The sequence below is a fragment of the Patagioenas fasciata genome, chromosome 11 (assembly GCF_037038585.1).
Source record: "Patagioenas fasciata isolate bPatFas1 chromosome 11, bPatFas1.hap1, whole genome shotgun sequence".
In the NCBI taxonomy this organism is placed as follows: Eukaryota; Metazoa; Chordata; class Aves; order Columbiformes; family Columbidae; genus Patagioenas; species Patagioenas fasciata.
The window spans coordinates 24,788,647-24,804,479 of record NC_092530.1 but is presented as its reverse complement, the minus strand read 5'-3'; the positions used below and the strand labels follow the sequence as shown (position 1 = coordinate 24,804,479).

General features: G+C 47.0%; 1 protein-coding gene across 1 annotated transcript in view; it reads right to left on the bottom strand.

Annotated features, from left to right (window-relative positions):
- Positions 1-15,833, bottom strand: part of LOC136106123 (gamma-aminobutyric acid receptor subunit alpha-3) — a 76,767-nt gene that overhangs the window by 19,427 nt on the left and 41,507 nt on the right. Inside the window, exons 5-6 of the mRNA XM_065846228.2 lie at positions 14,970-15,190; positions 2,413-2,495 (exon numbers count right to left, since the gene is read on the bottom strand). Coding sequence (XP_065702300.1) covers positions 2,413-2,495; positions 14,970-15,190 — 304 coding nt within the window. The remainder of the gene's footprint in view (positions 1-2,412; positions 2,496-14,969; positions 15,191-15,833) is intronic.

Sequence of the window (15,833 nt, the reverse complement as noted above, 5' to 3'; positions counted from 1 at the left end):
TTCTGATGCAGGCTGGCATCTCTCATCCAACACGCAACACGCTGCTTTTCCCTTCCTTCCAGCTCTCAACGTGCTTCTGGAGACTTCCACCTTCCTTCAGGCCCAGCTTTGTACAGCTCTGCCGATGCTCTTCCACCTTGGTGGGCAGCACCTCCTGCTCTACCAGTCCCAGTTCACCCACCGCCATTCTCAGTCTACAAAGGAAACTTGCCCACAGTTTCATTGCCATCATATGTCGTTGTCTGGAACAGAAGAGTATCTGGTGTCACACAGGCATGGCATGGATACTTGGAACATATTTAATGCCATGAAGCTGTTTTGGTTCTGCACAATGCCTCGCTTGCAATGCAGTCTCGTCCAATTCAAACAAGGACGGCTCTTTGACATTTAGTGGAGCTGGTAACTTCAGCAACATCTTCTGCTAGCCCAGTCTCAGCTCCTGTACAAATGTCCTGTGACAGTTGTTTTCTGTTGTGCACATCCATCTTCCAGGGAGCATGGTGATAGGTAAGGCCATCACCTTCACTGCACTTGGTCCAAGGAATGATGCAGATGGGCAGCTGAAGCTATCTGAAATGCCTGATGCCCTTAATTCCCGTGCAAGCTCTCCGCCCCTTTGGGTGGCTGCCATGGTGTCACAGGGACAGGAAACCACTGATGAACCACTCAGGTTGTGGGGATCACTGGAAGGTGGTCACTGAAGAAAATTCGGCTATCCTTTGAACAGCACATCTGGCCTGGGCATTGTCTTTCTACTTACAAATCTGACGCACTCTAAGCTTCTTGCAAACGAGCAGCTTCCAGCTGTTGACAGTTTTTTGGTGCAAACACTAGTTTAATCCTACTCCAACACAGGAGGGGCGAGTTCACATGCTATGTGGATGGCTGCTTTAGAAAGAGCCATACCATGGTAATCAGGGTCATCTCTCTGAGCTGCTTGTGTCAAAACTCTCATCGTTCAGAGGCCAAATCAGTAAAAATACCCAAGAAGAACCCCAAAGGGTGTTCCAGCAGAAATATGCACATTAATCTCTTTTTCCTCACCAAGAAACATTATAAGCAATTAAATGTGGAGTAATCTGCCTTCCTGCAAGTCTTGTAATAATCCCAGAGTTTAGGCCTGAGGTATGAGATTTTATATCCCTCCTCACAAGGTCAATTAACATTAATAATTCATCCTTCTCTAAGGCTTGCTATTTTACTTACTGGCTTTAGTGATGTCTTGTGGTAATGAGTTCTACATTTAATTAGGTGCTGCCTAAGAAATAACTTTATTTGAGTATTTTTGAATAATCCACTTTCATGGATGCATTTTGTCATGAGGCAGGGCAGCAGATGCACATGATAAATATGATTTCTTCTGGTATCAATCAAACTTTTCAACTTTCTTCTTAGTTAACTCCCAAATGGCTACAGTAAGAAAGTACCAGTTTAGAAAGGTTGTGATTCTCTGTTTTCTTAAGAGTCTAAAAGGGATATTACTGGTGGGGGCTCATTCGTCAGCTGGAGGTGGGTAACTCTTTCCATCTAATGCAAACATAGACTGAGAGTGGTGCTCAGTTTGTTGGACCTGGAAGAGAGTTCAGGCAAAGCGGGACTAGGAAATCTGTTTCCACATTATGGTGAACCAGTGACTTGGAATTCGGTTCCCACTCACTTCGGGAACAAAACCAAAAGAGATTTAACTGGCATATGGGAGAGAAGGGGGAACTTGTTCCTAGGAAGGATGAGAAGCCCAGGCAGATAAGGAGCTGCAAGCCCGGGAGGCTGGGAGTAGCTTCCAGCTCACCAGCAGCCTGCAAATCTTCCTTAAACCAAGACCCTTGGGTACTGAGAGAGAGATTCCCAGGGTTTCCAAGCCTTTACTTGAGAGCAGCTTGCTTGACAGACTGAAGAGGAACAAGCGGTTTGTAAGCTCCATTGGAGAATGGACTCAGAGGAACCAGAGATTTCAAGCTCTCCCCACATTGGCAGGAGTGATGTAGGGAAGCTGGACAGGACACCTAGCACCAAACACCACTGCTGTCTTCCCAGATCTGTCCCCCCAGGGTCACCTTGTGGTGAAGGAAAAGCACCTCTGAGTTTTCCATGGACGCCGGTCCTGCTGAGGTAGCACTGAAGAGGCAGCACTGCCCACCGAGGGCAGAGAGAGCAACGGGGAGCTGCTCTTCCCACTTCCCTAATAAACTTACAGTAAAGCCGTAGGTGTCTAACCCATTCCGTGAGCCCGAATTGATCACAGATTTCCATGCTGCCCATTGCTGACAATGGTAGGAATTGCATGTATGCTCATATTATCATCAGCAACAGTTAATAACACTGTCACTAAAATACTGGGACATAGTAGACACACAAAGGACTGCTCTTTAGCTCTGCACCCACCTCCTTGCAGAGGCTGATCAGAGTACTTACAGCTCCCAAATTTGAGCGGGCAGGCATGCACATCCATTGGGAAGTCCTCCAGGTGCATGGGGCACTCTGCATGAATCGTTAGCCTACAAGACAAAACACAGGCATGATCAGAAACACGCGGCTGCGGCGGCTCCCAGCTGGCCCTTCTGCCACAGCATCTTTGCCCTGCATCCATCAAAGGCGACAAAGGCCACAATGTGGCCGCTAACCTCTGGGTCTTCAGGCAGAAGGCCATCACCTGTGGAGAAAACAGCAGGTACACAGATCTGGCCACCTTTCCCGTTGTATAAACTCAGCTCTGTTGAGTTCATCTTTATCCATGCAGTGCAATCAGAATCTGCCAAAGCCCAGGACTCCTGTTTGCTTATGCACTGTGCACAAAGAGCTCATTGACACCTGGGGTCAGGGGACATCTCTTGGACCATGTTGGAAAGCAGAGGGAAGGGGCTTCCAGGGAAGAAGTGTACCCTGGCAGCCAAGAGGGCCAACTGTGTCCTGGGGTGCATCCAGCACAGCATCGCCAGCCGCTCGAAGGAGGTGACTGTCCTGCTCTGCTCTGCACTGGTGTGGCCTCACCTGGAGCACTGTGTGCAGTTCTGGGCGCCACAGGATAAAAAAGATATTAAGCTGCTAGAGAGTGCCCAGAGAGGCTACAAAGTTGGTGAGGGGTTTGGAGAGGAAGCTGTATGAGGAGTGGCTAAAGTCACTTGGTTTGTTCAGCCTGGAGGAGACTAAGAGGAGATCTCATTTTTGGTTACAGTTTCCTCACAAGGGGAGCAGGAGGAGCAGGCACCAAACTCTTCTCTTTAGTGACCGATGACAGAACTCAAGGGAATGGCAGGAAGATGTGCCAGGGGAGGTTTAGGTTGGACATTAGGAAAAGGTTCTTCACCCAGAGGGTGGTGGACACTGGAACAGGCTCTCCAGGGAGGTGTCACAGCCCCAAGCCTGACAGTGTTCAAGAAGAGACTGGATGATGTTCTCAGACACACGGTGTGAACTTTGGGGTTGTCCTGTGCAGGGACAGGAGTTGGACTCCATGATCCTTGTGGGTCCCTTCCAACTCAGGACATTCTATGATTCTATGACAACCTGTTCTTCTTGGTGGTCTGGAAGGAGCTGAGGGCTGGCAGATTATTCAGTCAGGAAGCCACAGCGTTACTGGGCTTGCTGAAAAAAGTCACTCACAGACATGAAGTTGCAGGTATGGCACAAGGGTACAACACAGCCCTGTGAGTGTGGGGCACCTCATTCGCTGCTGGCACTGCAGAGGATGCTGCGGGCAGCCAGAGAACTGCGTGTCCTGGGGCCGTTTGTGGAGCTGCAGGACAACTTATGTGCTTTATGCATCCACTAAATCCCAGTAGGGCACCTCGTCAGGAAGCGGTTTTGTGAGGGAGGCACAACCATAAAAGCAGCGTGCTGCAGAACACGGCGCCAGGCTTTGAAAGATCCATTATAAAAGGCTCTGAAAAACGTAGGTCTAAGCTCTTGTTCCTTCCACAAGTACTGCAAAGCCTGCAGCCTAGGAGGTGGGGCCAGGACAGACAACTTTCCAGGAGATGTCTCATATAATATTCTCTGAAGGAACCACTTGTAGGAAAAAGGACCCACTTCTGATGGCTCGGGAAGATGACAAATAAACCATGACAGGAGCAACAGGTGGATGCAAAGGGCAAGTGCACAGACCTAAGGCTGAGGGTGGCTTGTAGAAAACTCAGCTAAAGCAGCACAGTGGAAAGCTTCTGTTGAGGTATTTTCCTTCAGCTGGAAAAACATTCAGGCAAGTTATTCTTCAGAGAAAATAACCGAGGCTTGGTCAAATGCAAAATGAACACTGAAAAAAAAATGAAGGGTTCAGATTTTGTTTGCTAAAAGCAAAGAAGAAAAAAAAGAAGGGAAAGAAAAAGAAAATAAAGGTTATTTCTTTCAGGTGGACGAACCTGATATGATTAAAAAAAAAAAAAAAAAGACTGTTTTTTAAAAAATTGGTGGACAAAACCAAGCACTTCACAAATCGCTCTAAAAACTCCTGTAAGGAAACAAAGCAGAAACACAGTGGTGGCTTGGAGGTGGCAGGGGATCTCCGAGGCTGCGGCGACGGGGGCTGCGAGCGGCAGATGGTGCTGTGACAGGCGGGCACCGGTGCGAGCGAGGGACGGAGCAGCAGCAAAGCCCAGGCTGTGCTGGAAACTCTCAGCTGGCCTTGAATTTCGCTCTGCCAGGTGGGGAAATGAACCTTGTGATTTCAGACCCATGTTCAGCCCCATCTGCTTCGTTTAGAGGCTCTAGGAAAGCTGGTATGCCCATGAGAGACAGGCAGAGGCGTTAAATCAAGAAGCAGAGGAGCAGAGCTGGAAGCTGCCACAACTTCAGTGGGGCAGGGCTCGGTGGCCAAAATCTTCCTGTGTGACCTGGAGCCCCAGCAGCAACCACAGTAGAGGTTTAAACCCCAGTTAACCCAGCCTGTGGGAATGGGAGGTAGGGCAGGTGACCCCTTTGCAGCGGTCACTGGGGTCACAGCGCTGCGGAGCAGCTGGCACCACGGGGAAGTCTACGCCTTATTTTCATATGCACTAGCAAAAGGAAAGTGGTGAGGCTCCTGCAGACCTCCTGAACCCAGCCACACAGTGTTTCAGTGATACCTTTTCCTCCTTAATGCACCAGCAGTACGTACTCATTTCTGCTGTCTTCAGTGCCAGGTACCACTGTCCTGTCTCCACTGGGCACATTGGCCCCACTGTGTCATAGAGAGGGGGGAAAACCCTATAAAAGCAACTCGCACAATCAGGGCAGGTTTGGTCCTGATAAACAGCTTTTAGCTACTTGACATGAGCAGGACATGGTCCCTGCACACCCATGGGGACTCCTTGGACCAAAGCCCCAAGGGGTTGGCTGTTGAGTCACCATTCGCCGTCGGGTCCCCAGGGCTCATAGCCCAACCATGGCTGATGGAATGCTCCATGCTCTGGCCAGGTTTATCACAGCGGGTTTATTTGGCCTATGCAGGCTGACTCCATCTCCAGTAGAGGAGCCCAGTGGATACTTATGGAGAAGTACAAAACCGGGGTGAATTCAGAGCAAACCGCACCTGCTGTCCTCTCCCGTCAGCCAGTGGCTTACGGCTTCCATGATTCAGAGGCTGTATCTAGGCAACTGGATGCACCAGAGACCAAGGACCTTTTCTACTCTGAGTCTGTCAATCCTTTGTGAATCTTTGTACACGGATAGTGACCACTGTGTCCTGTAATAATCATCATTCTACCGACAAAGAGGTGATGATGATTGTCCTGCTTGCATTATGTTGGGCCCCAGCTTGGCTTTCTCAGCTAATCCAAGAATGACTGTGTGGCCAACATAACTTCCGTGGAAACAAATCACTCTTTCCGATTTGCTGCTCTCTTCTTCACCTCTAGGCTGAATGTACCTGTTTTACATGAGAGAGAAGATGACCCGGTCTTTAGGACCTCAATCAAGACTCATTGAAGTCAATGGAAAGACAGACTGATTTTGAAGAGCCTACAAGCACATAGTTGGAATTACTTTCTTCTGAACGCTCAAAGGTCACTATGAACAAATTGCTCGTGTGATCTGATGCCTCTCTTTCTTAATCTGGATGAAGATTAGGATTTCAAGACGCAGGTATGAAAACCTGGCAACAAGTTGTGGATCTAACAGCATTGGCACCTCCTCTTCCATTTCTTTCGTGATGCTTTCTTCTGTCAGCTCACAATTCACTTGGGGAGCTGCCTGGTTGGGAAGCTTGTCACAGTATCACAGTATCACAGTATGTTTGGGATTGGAAGGGACCTCAAAAGATCATCTAGTCCAATCCCCCTGCTGGAGCAGGAACGCCTAGGTGAGGTCGCACAGGAATGTGTCCAGGCGGGCTTTGAATGTCTCCAGGGAAGGAGACTCCACAACCTCCCTGGGTAGCCTGTTACAGTGCTCTGTTACCCTCACTGAGAAGAAGTTCTTTCTCAAATTTAAGTGGAACCTCTTGTGTTCCAGCTTGATCCCATTGCCCCTTGTCCTATCATTGTTTGCCACTGAGAAGAGCCTGACTCCATCCTCATGGCACTCACCCTTTATATATTTATAAACATTAATAAGGTCACCCCTCAGTCTCCTCTTCTCCAAACTAAAGAGCCCCAGCTCCCTCAGCCTTTCTTCATAAGGGAGATGCTCCACTCCCTTAATCATCTTTGTTGCCCTACGCTGGACCCTCTCCAGCAGTTCCCTGTCCTTCTTGAACTGAGGGGCCCAGAACTGAACACAATATTCTAGATGGGGTCTCACCAGGGCGGAGTAGAGGGGAAGGAGGACCTCCCTCGATCTACTGACCACCCCCCTTGTAATACACCCAAGGATGCCATTAGCCTTCCTGGCCACAAGGGCACAAGCGTGTCCTCATGGATCTTACAACACAATTCTTTTTGTGTCCTTTCCAACTGCAACGGAGTTTTTGCTTCTAATATTTGTCACTGTCACCTCTGTAAAGGAAATGTTGATGCATTTCCCACCTCCCTCAGCAGGCCACACAAGACTTTTCTGTTTTACCTTCTTATTCCTTCTTCGACTTCGCTAACTACTTCATTAGCTCAAAAAGCTCTTAAATGGGTGTTCCCAAAGTCAGCTTTTCCAAAGGACCTCTCCTCTGATCAGTGCTTTCCTTCTGATATACCCTGAACTGCCCTAAAAAAACCAGAAAGGCCTTTTTCATCCGTTATACTGTTTGCAAGACTTGGCTGTGATCAACAGCCATTCTGAGTAAGGCTGAGCAACTCAAAGGACTGCAGATGGTGGGTTTGGTGGTTGGGTGCCATTTAGGGGAGCCAAAGAGAGTCTCAGAAGGAGCCAGGATGGCAGGACACAGCTGGGCACAAGCTGGCCTTGGTCATACACTCCCGTTCTCTCCGGGCTATAGGAAATATTGACTGTCTTAGCCTATGTCCGTGCCTCAGTTTATTGAACTATTGTGCTTGTACAATCAGGAGCTTGCATAACCACGATAGGGCAGGACTATTGAGCAAGGTGGTATTCTGCTTCTTGTAGAACTTGCTCACCATAAAATCAGCTTCTGGGGACACCTGGATTATTGGCATGTTTGGGATGATTTGGTGTGGGAAAGAAAGCACCTGAATTGGGGAATCGTGGCAAAAGGGGCCACGCCAAACAAAGTGCTTGCCACAGCCGAAGCTGTGCCCCCAATGACAGAGTTCAGACTTCGTCTGCCTCACCTTACGCTTCTTCTCAGTCTGGTACTACTCTGCTGGCTGCCAGACTATCTTGTGACCTCTAAAGTGCTGCCTTAATCCTGCTGCTGTGCAACCGAGGGGAGAGGGGTGGCTCTGCCTGTGTTGCACGTATTTACTAATCAACCTTGGAACCCAGCTATGGGGAAGCATGTGGAAGGTTCGTATTAGTGGAAGACTCCCCAGCGTGTTTATTAGGAAGAGATCTTTTACAGGCTCTAGACATGGAAATACATTTATCGCCTGAGGGGGTGGATCTAATAATCATGGGGTTGAATGTAATTACCGAGAGTACTAACAAAGAGACTTACAAAGAGTTCAAAATACCAGAGAGATTAAAATCAGTGGCTGCAAAATTGTTAAGTAAAACGAGCATAGATGTAGGACCGTTAATCTCAGCTCAGCCTGTGATCATAAAACCAAAGTGGGGAGCTCCCCCAGCTGTGAAGCAGTATCCTATTCCCCAAGAAGCAGAAAAAAGTATCCAAAAGCAGATAGGCTGGTATCTAGCTCAAGGAATTTTAAAAGTATGTGAGTCACCCTACAATACTCCTATGTTCCCAGTAAAGAAAAATAGATTAAATGAAGATGGGTACCCAGAGCATCTCTTTATACAAGACTTATGGGCAATTTATCAGCACATAGTAGTCCCCCCCAACTAGTTCCCTCTACCATACTCCTACAAATACCACATTGGACAAAATGTTTTACTGTAATTGTTCTAACCACCCCCTTTTCAGTGTCCTGCCTGATGAGGACAGCCAACTTTTGTTTGCCTTCACGTGGAAAGAACAGCAGCTGACCTGGATATGTCCCCAACAAGGGTTTGCAGGGTCTCCTACAATTTTGTTGTGAGTGCTGGGAAAAGGTTTAAGAGATATAAAACCACTGTGTGAATCAGTTCTTGTGCAATATGTAGATTATTTACTAGTAGTGAGTAAAGATGAAAGCGCCTGTACAATAGACACTGTCCATCTCTGTACTGCCTTAGCAGAGAAAGGACACTATACGTGTATACGTGTCGGTCCAGACTTGAGCTCTGTCAGAAAGAAGTGCAATACTTGGGTTTTATTTTAAAGGGATGGTGGTGAGAAATATTTTAAGGGAAGGGCAGTGAGAAAGTGAGAAATTTGAAGATGTCCCTGCTTATTGCAGAGGGGTTGGACTAGACGACCTTTGAAGGTCCCTTCCAATCCGAACTATTCTATGGTTTTGTAAATAGACTCAGAAAGGGTAGACGCTATAGTAAAACTGCCAGTCGCAAAGAAACAGGCATGGGGATTCATTGGAGCAGTAGGATTCTGCCAGCTGTGGATCCCTGGGTTAGGAGAACTAGCAAAACCCCTAACAGAAGTAGAAGCTATTATGTGGGGCCCAGAAAGGGAGCGAGCCCTTAAAGCAATAAAAGGAACCTTAGCCCCTGCCCTAGCACTCCCAGATTATGCAAAGCCCTTCAATTTCTATGTACATGAACAAAAGGGAATAGCCAGGGGAATGTAAATACAGAAATGAGGATCCCAACAAAGACTGGCTGCATACTACCACACTCAACTAGACCTGGTTGCGGCAGGAGTACCAGCCTGCATTAGATCAGTGGCAGCAGCAATGATACTAGAAAAAAGCCATCCACTTATTCTGGGACACCCTGTGACAGTTTGTGCCCCACATGAAGTAAAGATGCTGCTAAAATAATATGCAACTCAAGCACTGTCTCCTCAATAGGCACACAGATATTAACTGATCCTCCTAATGGCAGACAACGTAACCTTAAAAGGATGCAGTCCTCTGATACCTTTGCCTGATAATGAGGAAGAACATCACTAGTGTGATCAGGTAATGTATGCTTCTAGCAAACAGCAAACTGATTTAACTGACATTGCCTTGCAGAACCTGGATTTAGCTCTTTCCATAGATGGCTTGTCCTACTGCCTACACAGACAATGCTGGACCGGGTACACCGTGGTCAGCCAGGGACAAGAAATCAAAGCTGAACCACTCCTGGTGCGACTGAACACCCAAGAGGCAGAGCTGGTAGCCTTACCGTGCGAAGCACATCTGGCAAAAGGAAAACAAATCAACATCTGTACAGACCCACTGTATATTTTCAGGGTGTGGCATGCAACAAGCATGTTATGGAAAGAGTGGGCGATTTTCACATCATCAGGGAAACGGATGGCAAATGGGGAAGAAGCTGAGCCACTAAGCAACACTGCAGTAAATCCATCAACAAACCACTGAAAAAGCAACCTAATCTGCCACTTCTCCACCTACAGGCGAAGGAGCTTTTAAGTCTCCTGAAATTAAGTGAGAAAATGCCTTATCATTCCAGTGAGATGAGCCTGGTTCAGCAACTTCATTCAGCCAGGAGACAGCACGTTCACAGGTGACAGACAAAGGGTGACACACACTCCTGCAGCCTCCTTTGTACACATCTTTCAGAGTGCTAATTAGCAGAAGTATTTAAGCGAGCTGTGGAATCAATCACTGCTCAGGAGAGTGCCCACATTCCCCTTCCGATCCCTCCTGCACTGGCCTTCCCCACCACCTCCTGTTGCTGGCTAAGGACTCCTCAGCACCATATGCTTTGCCTAATTAAACGTCAAAATGTCAAACCAAGAGGAATGTATCTCACTTCCCAGACAATTATCACTGCCTCTGCAGCATTTGGGTAGAAGAGCCTGTTGCAGAAATTCTCATCTTTGCCCCTTACCCTGTGCAAGGGAGCTTACGGCCAGCTAACCACAGAGGTTTATTCATTGCTCTGATGCCCTGTTCAGGTCCAGACATCTGAGCCCTGAAATGTCATTATAAAACCTAAACAGCATGTGAAAAATAATCAAGCTGCCAGCAATCTCATAATCCAGCTGTTGCATCCTTTGGCTCATCTGTCCCAAGCACTAGCAATAACTTCTGTAGAACTGTCTTGAAACCAAACCCCAAACTCCTCATGTTTTCTCTTCACTTTGCTGCTGCAAAAGCACCAAAAGTGGAACATCCAGGAAAGAAACCATGTTTATCCCTTTAAAGTCATGGGAAGTCCTTTGAACTGCTCAATACAATGGCAAGAAGCATGAATCAGGCTAAACATACCTCTCCCAGCCTGACGGTACAACAAACCACTTCAGCTTCGTTCTCATGGTTACCGGGAGCTTAGCGAAGCCTTTGATGTGTCATTAGAGCCCCTGTTGTTACCTGCATCGTGCTGCAGGATGAGCGAGACTCTCGGTCCAATTTCTGGGACGCAGATGTAATAATCCCTCGGTGTATGTGTGGTACAAAAACATGACAGCACCCTGCACAGCAGAACAGACTTTGTTTATGCCAGGGATATTGCTTGGGTTTTGTCCTGATTTCTCCTCTAGAAGATTCATTAATAACCACAGTCAGGCCAAATAGTGTTTACGGTTTAGGCTGTGTGAAAATCTAGGTTAGGTTTAATTGCTTCTAGGATCCTTGTGCAGGATCTGAAAGTACTGAATTCACTTTGCATCCTCCCCCAGCCCCTGGAGATTTCAGCCCATGATGGCAGAAATGCAGCAAGATAAGGTGATCTCTGAGGATTTCTCCCTCCCGGGACAACTTCCCTATAAAAGTCTGCTTGCCCAAAGCCAAGCCTGCAAAACAGATCATTTCTGCCTTTGGATCCACTCTGGAATTCATAAAGCAGGGAAAAGCAACCCGTGCAAATCTCATCTGTTTATATGCTTCTGTTTAGTACCCTAGCTTTGGTCTGCTTGGATCTGTCCATGCTGTTATCTGGGATCAGTCCTGACGTGGGATGCAGCCATGGAGCTGCCAGTCTGTACTGCCCAGAGGAGCTGGTGCTGGCATGTCCCAACTGCTGCTCTTGCAGAAAGGAGACAATCCATCCCCTGGGGTAATTCTGCAGGCTCCAGCCTACAGCTCTCACCAAATTGCCTGGGGCTTAAAAAGAAACCCAGGTGGTAAAGACAACCCAAAGCCTTTGCTGAGAGAGACACTGTGAAGCTCTGAGATTTCAAAAAGCAGCCTGAGAAGCTCAAATCCCTGAGCATGCAATGGTAGGTACAGGAGGTGTTATCTAGGGTTCAACAGCCCCAGTAGGAGTGTCCTGGGTGCCTTTGTACTCAGCTGACCCTCCTGTTCTGCCTCTGCCTCACCCAGGGGTTCGCTGACCACCCTTCCCAAGTGCTCATGCCCTGCTGCAGGTTCTTGAGGCAAAGTCCTGGGCGTGCAGCTGAATGTGTCAGCATCGCAGTTAAAGAAAATATCCTTTAAGTACATAACTTGAGCACATATTGTCTGGGAACCACTCTGACAGTAACCACAAAGCCTCAACATGCCACTCTGACAGTCCCTGTGAAGAGCAGGAGAGCTTTTTAAAGCCTGGATTCACAAAGATGAATCCCATCGAAACAGCATTAAGCTTTCACTATTATCATATGCTTTAAGGCCTGGAAGAACCAAAACTTTATCTATGTGCCCCACGCAGTTTGAGCCAGGGAGTACACCCAGAGATTGTTGCAGCAGCTGAGTTTTTGTCTGTACCTTATGTAAATCCACACACAATTCCCACTTTGTTGTACTTAGGTCTGACACCAGAGCCTTTGAAGCCCTAGCTGGGCTTTTGGGAACTACTTGGATCTTGTAGGAGCTCCAAAAACAAGACTGCAGAGGCAGGGCTACATAATAAAACTGCATTCACCATGCCCTCTAAGGTAGCTGGAGAAGCAGGGAAGGGGCAGAGGGATCAGTAATCCTGTCCCTTGCACAGCAGCCAGAAGGGGAATAGAGAAATGCAATTTGTGCTGCAGTCACAAAGGCCATCTTGTCACCCAGGTGCCAAGGCCTGACTCGGATGTTTGCAATGTGACATTGCATCCATCCTTGAAGAGGCTATGCCACGACTACATGAAATCTCTGGATGCTCAGCTACAGCTGGTGTGCAACTTGTTGAAGCTCAGGTCAGTGATGAAGAGGCTCTTCTCTGGGAGCTATAAATATTGTCACACAGGTGTAATTTTGCTGGATGCATGTGTCAGAGTTGCTGTTCCACCAGAGCAACTTCATCTATAAATGTAAGCCTTGACTAAGATAAGTTGGTTTTCACAGCAGGATAAATAGCAAGAGACATACCTCTAATTGCACATCAGCAGAAATGATCCCTCAAGGATGCTGGCTGTTACAAGGTAAAGGAGTAGGATATGTCACAGGAGTCAAACTGCATGACACTGTACCAGGCTAGGGTTTCTGGATGGTGATCTGGCCAGCTCTAACCACATCTCCAGCATCGCGCTGGTCCAATACTGCCCTAGTGCCACCAGGATAGCTCCACACACATCTGCACAGCATCAGTGTGTGCTGGATAAGGGAAAGATCTCCATGCACTACAGCTCCTGGGACTGTGCAATACAGCACTTGACAAAAGGGCTCAGATACAACCATTAACCTTTGGGTGTCTCTGAGTGGGCTCTCCACCTCTTATAAAGCTTTTGAGGTACATTTAAGGGGGGCAGAGGCACACACAAAGGGAGGTCCAGCCTCCCCTTCATTCCCCGCTTCTTTGGGAGACAGCTAAACTGAAGGATGCATTGTATTTATTTAAAAAGTCCCATGACTCCATTTTCTTCAAGAAGCTCATTCCCAAGAGCCTCATGATGCTGCCATCCTGGCACCTGCCCAGCCATAAACGGAAAAGTAAATCCAATATTTTCTCAGTCACACAAAACTTGCTGAAGCTAATGGCTGTTTGCTGAATAAAGAAGTAGTGAAATGATATAAAAGCCTTGAAATTTAGTCCTTTTTTTGTTTTTTCTCTGTCTTATGCCAGTAGCTCCTGTGATACTTCACAGTCAGACGACGATACAAACGAGGGGAGTGTTAGTCATCCACACACAGGTCAGAGAGCTGGGAGCAGAACCAACCCCTTAAGTCAAGTTGGGCTTCTCCCTTCATTTACCCCATCTGCCTCAGTAACGTGAGGTCACTGATGTGTGCGGACCTAAACCCCCGGGGCCCTGGCAGGATTAGCTCATATTTGAGAACCGCTGCACAAAACCAGAACATTGTTTATCAATGTAGGCTGTAAAAATTGCTGATAGTATGTAGATTCACGGCCAGTTTAACTATGAAGAGATGAAGTTCTGTCTGGCCCTCAAAAACCAGAGTGCAGCATCTCAGCACACAGAATCCACAGTGAAGATTGTTTTGAGTCAGGATCAGCTTGAACATGGAGGCAGTGAAAATAATTTTTGAAAACAAAGATTCATGGCTTTCCAAAACCATCTCAGTACCTTTCTTGTGCATTTATGAGCAGCTTGTTGTTTCATTTATAAGCCCATTTACCTCAGAAAGCAAATTAGTACATCAGCCCCAGGTGGCAAACATTATTTATGTGGGTGAATAGCTTACAATCATACAGAAACATCTCAATAGTTCCAGAGTGAATGTACAATTAACCCAAAGGCATTTCTCTTCATGCTCTCCACCTGTTGCAGCTTAGTGATAAATGCATGTACCAGGGTTGTTCTTGAGAAATCCAGAGAAACATGGTTTCCCAACGGCAACTTGTGTTCTAGAAGAAGGTCCCAGTTGCTGGAGCTCACAGTGGGATCGCACAGGCTGGATCACTGCAGGGCTACCTCATGTTTGGGGCTCCCACTGCGGCTCGGCTGGGGAGAACATGGGCTGGGTTAAACTAGCGACTTCCAATGGCTTCTCTAAACCTGGAATGTCCAAACTACACTTTTTAATAAGCTCATGATTTTTTTTTTTCCTAATGATTCGCATTGATTACACAGATTTGGATTTTTGGTTCCACGAAGTAGGAAAAAAAGCCCCATTGTTCTCACAAGAAAGCTTGGACTCATTAGATGTTTCAAACAGTTCCAGCGTAACATGCTGAACAAATTTGGATCTGTTCTCAAGCTGCTGGAAAATAACGAATTCTTCCATCCTAATGTTCCCTTACCAACACTAGAAACCTGAATTCATATTCCATCAGAAGTCAGGAATAAAAATAAGTCAGGTGGCGCACCAACTTCACAAACTATAGATCTCAGCACTCCTACCTCACCACATAAAAGAAAAAAATCAACATGAATGAGGAGAAAAAAGGTACCTCTAAAAACTTGCTTGAGTATCAGTGATGCTGCATAGGTAGGAAACTTTATGGCAGAGAGAGCAGCAGGGTAAGACTCAGGTGTGCTGACAGAGTCAGTGGAAGTCTGCACAAATCCTGCTGCAGTGCACCCTGAGGTCGCATCCTTGCTTTGCACGTGTATAGAGACCTGGAAGACCCAGACCCAGCAGACACAAACTCACCTCATGGTGTACAGGAGAGTGCCATTGTCCACCAGACGCAGCAGCTTGTTGGGTGTTGTCATGTTATGGGCGACAGATTTCTTCCCATTGTGGAAGAAGGTATCAGGAGTCCAGATCTTACTGGCCAGCAGGTTGTTCAGGGGAAGTATTTTCATGGGACCATCAAACTTCAGCCTTTCATCTCTCCAGGATTGCCGGAAAAAGACATCAATAGTGTATTCCTTTGTGGAGAAAAGAGAGAAAAGTAAGTCTTGTTGGACTCAGCTCTTTATTGCAAACAAGAGATTATAAGTATATTTAGTCATTGAGTATAGCGTGTTATGGCACACCTTGGTTGACATAAAGTACGGTGCAAAAAGAAGTAGGGATTAATGGCAGTGGAGAAATCTGTGGAGGATAGAGGGCACTTACCACATTTTGTGTAATGACTCATGTATGACACCAAAACTTGTGTTTCAGTGTTTGTGACCACTGCAGACAAGCTGCAGCGCAGCCTCCAGCGGCCAGTCCTGGGGTAGCCCTGCTGCACCAGCACCTTTATCCAGATGTTTCAGGAGCGGCCATCATTGTGTGCAGCTACACAGGAATTTTAAACGGCCAAACTAAAGTTCCAGGAGAGGGAATTTAGCCAGGGTATTGGCAATTATAGAGCTGCTCATAAAAAAAATAAAGAAATAAAGTTTCATGACATTTTCTTCCCCAGGCCACCTCTAGAAAAGCTTTGAATCAAGGACCTCACAAACTTGCATTACGAGATCCTGCTGTGACTTTCTTTTCAATATTTTACTTCTTTTTCCCCATTTCTTTGGTGTTTTTTTTTTGTTTACTTGTTGATTTTGCTTTTTCTTTTTCTTCCAGCTAGTG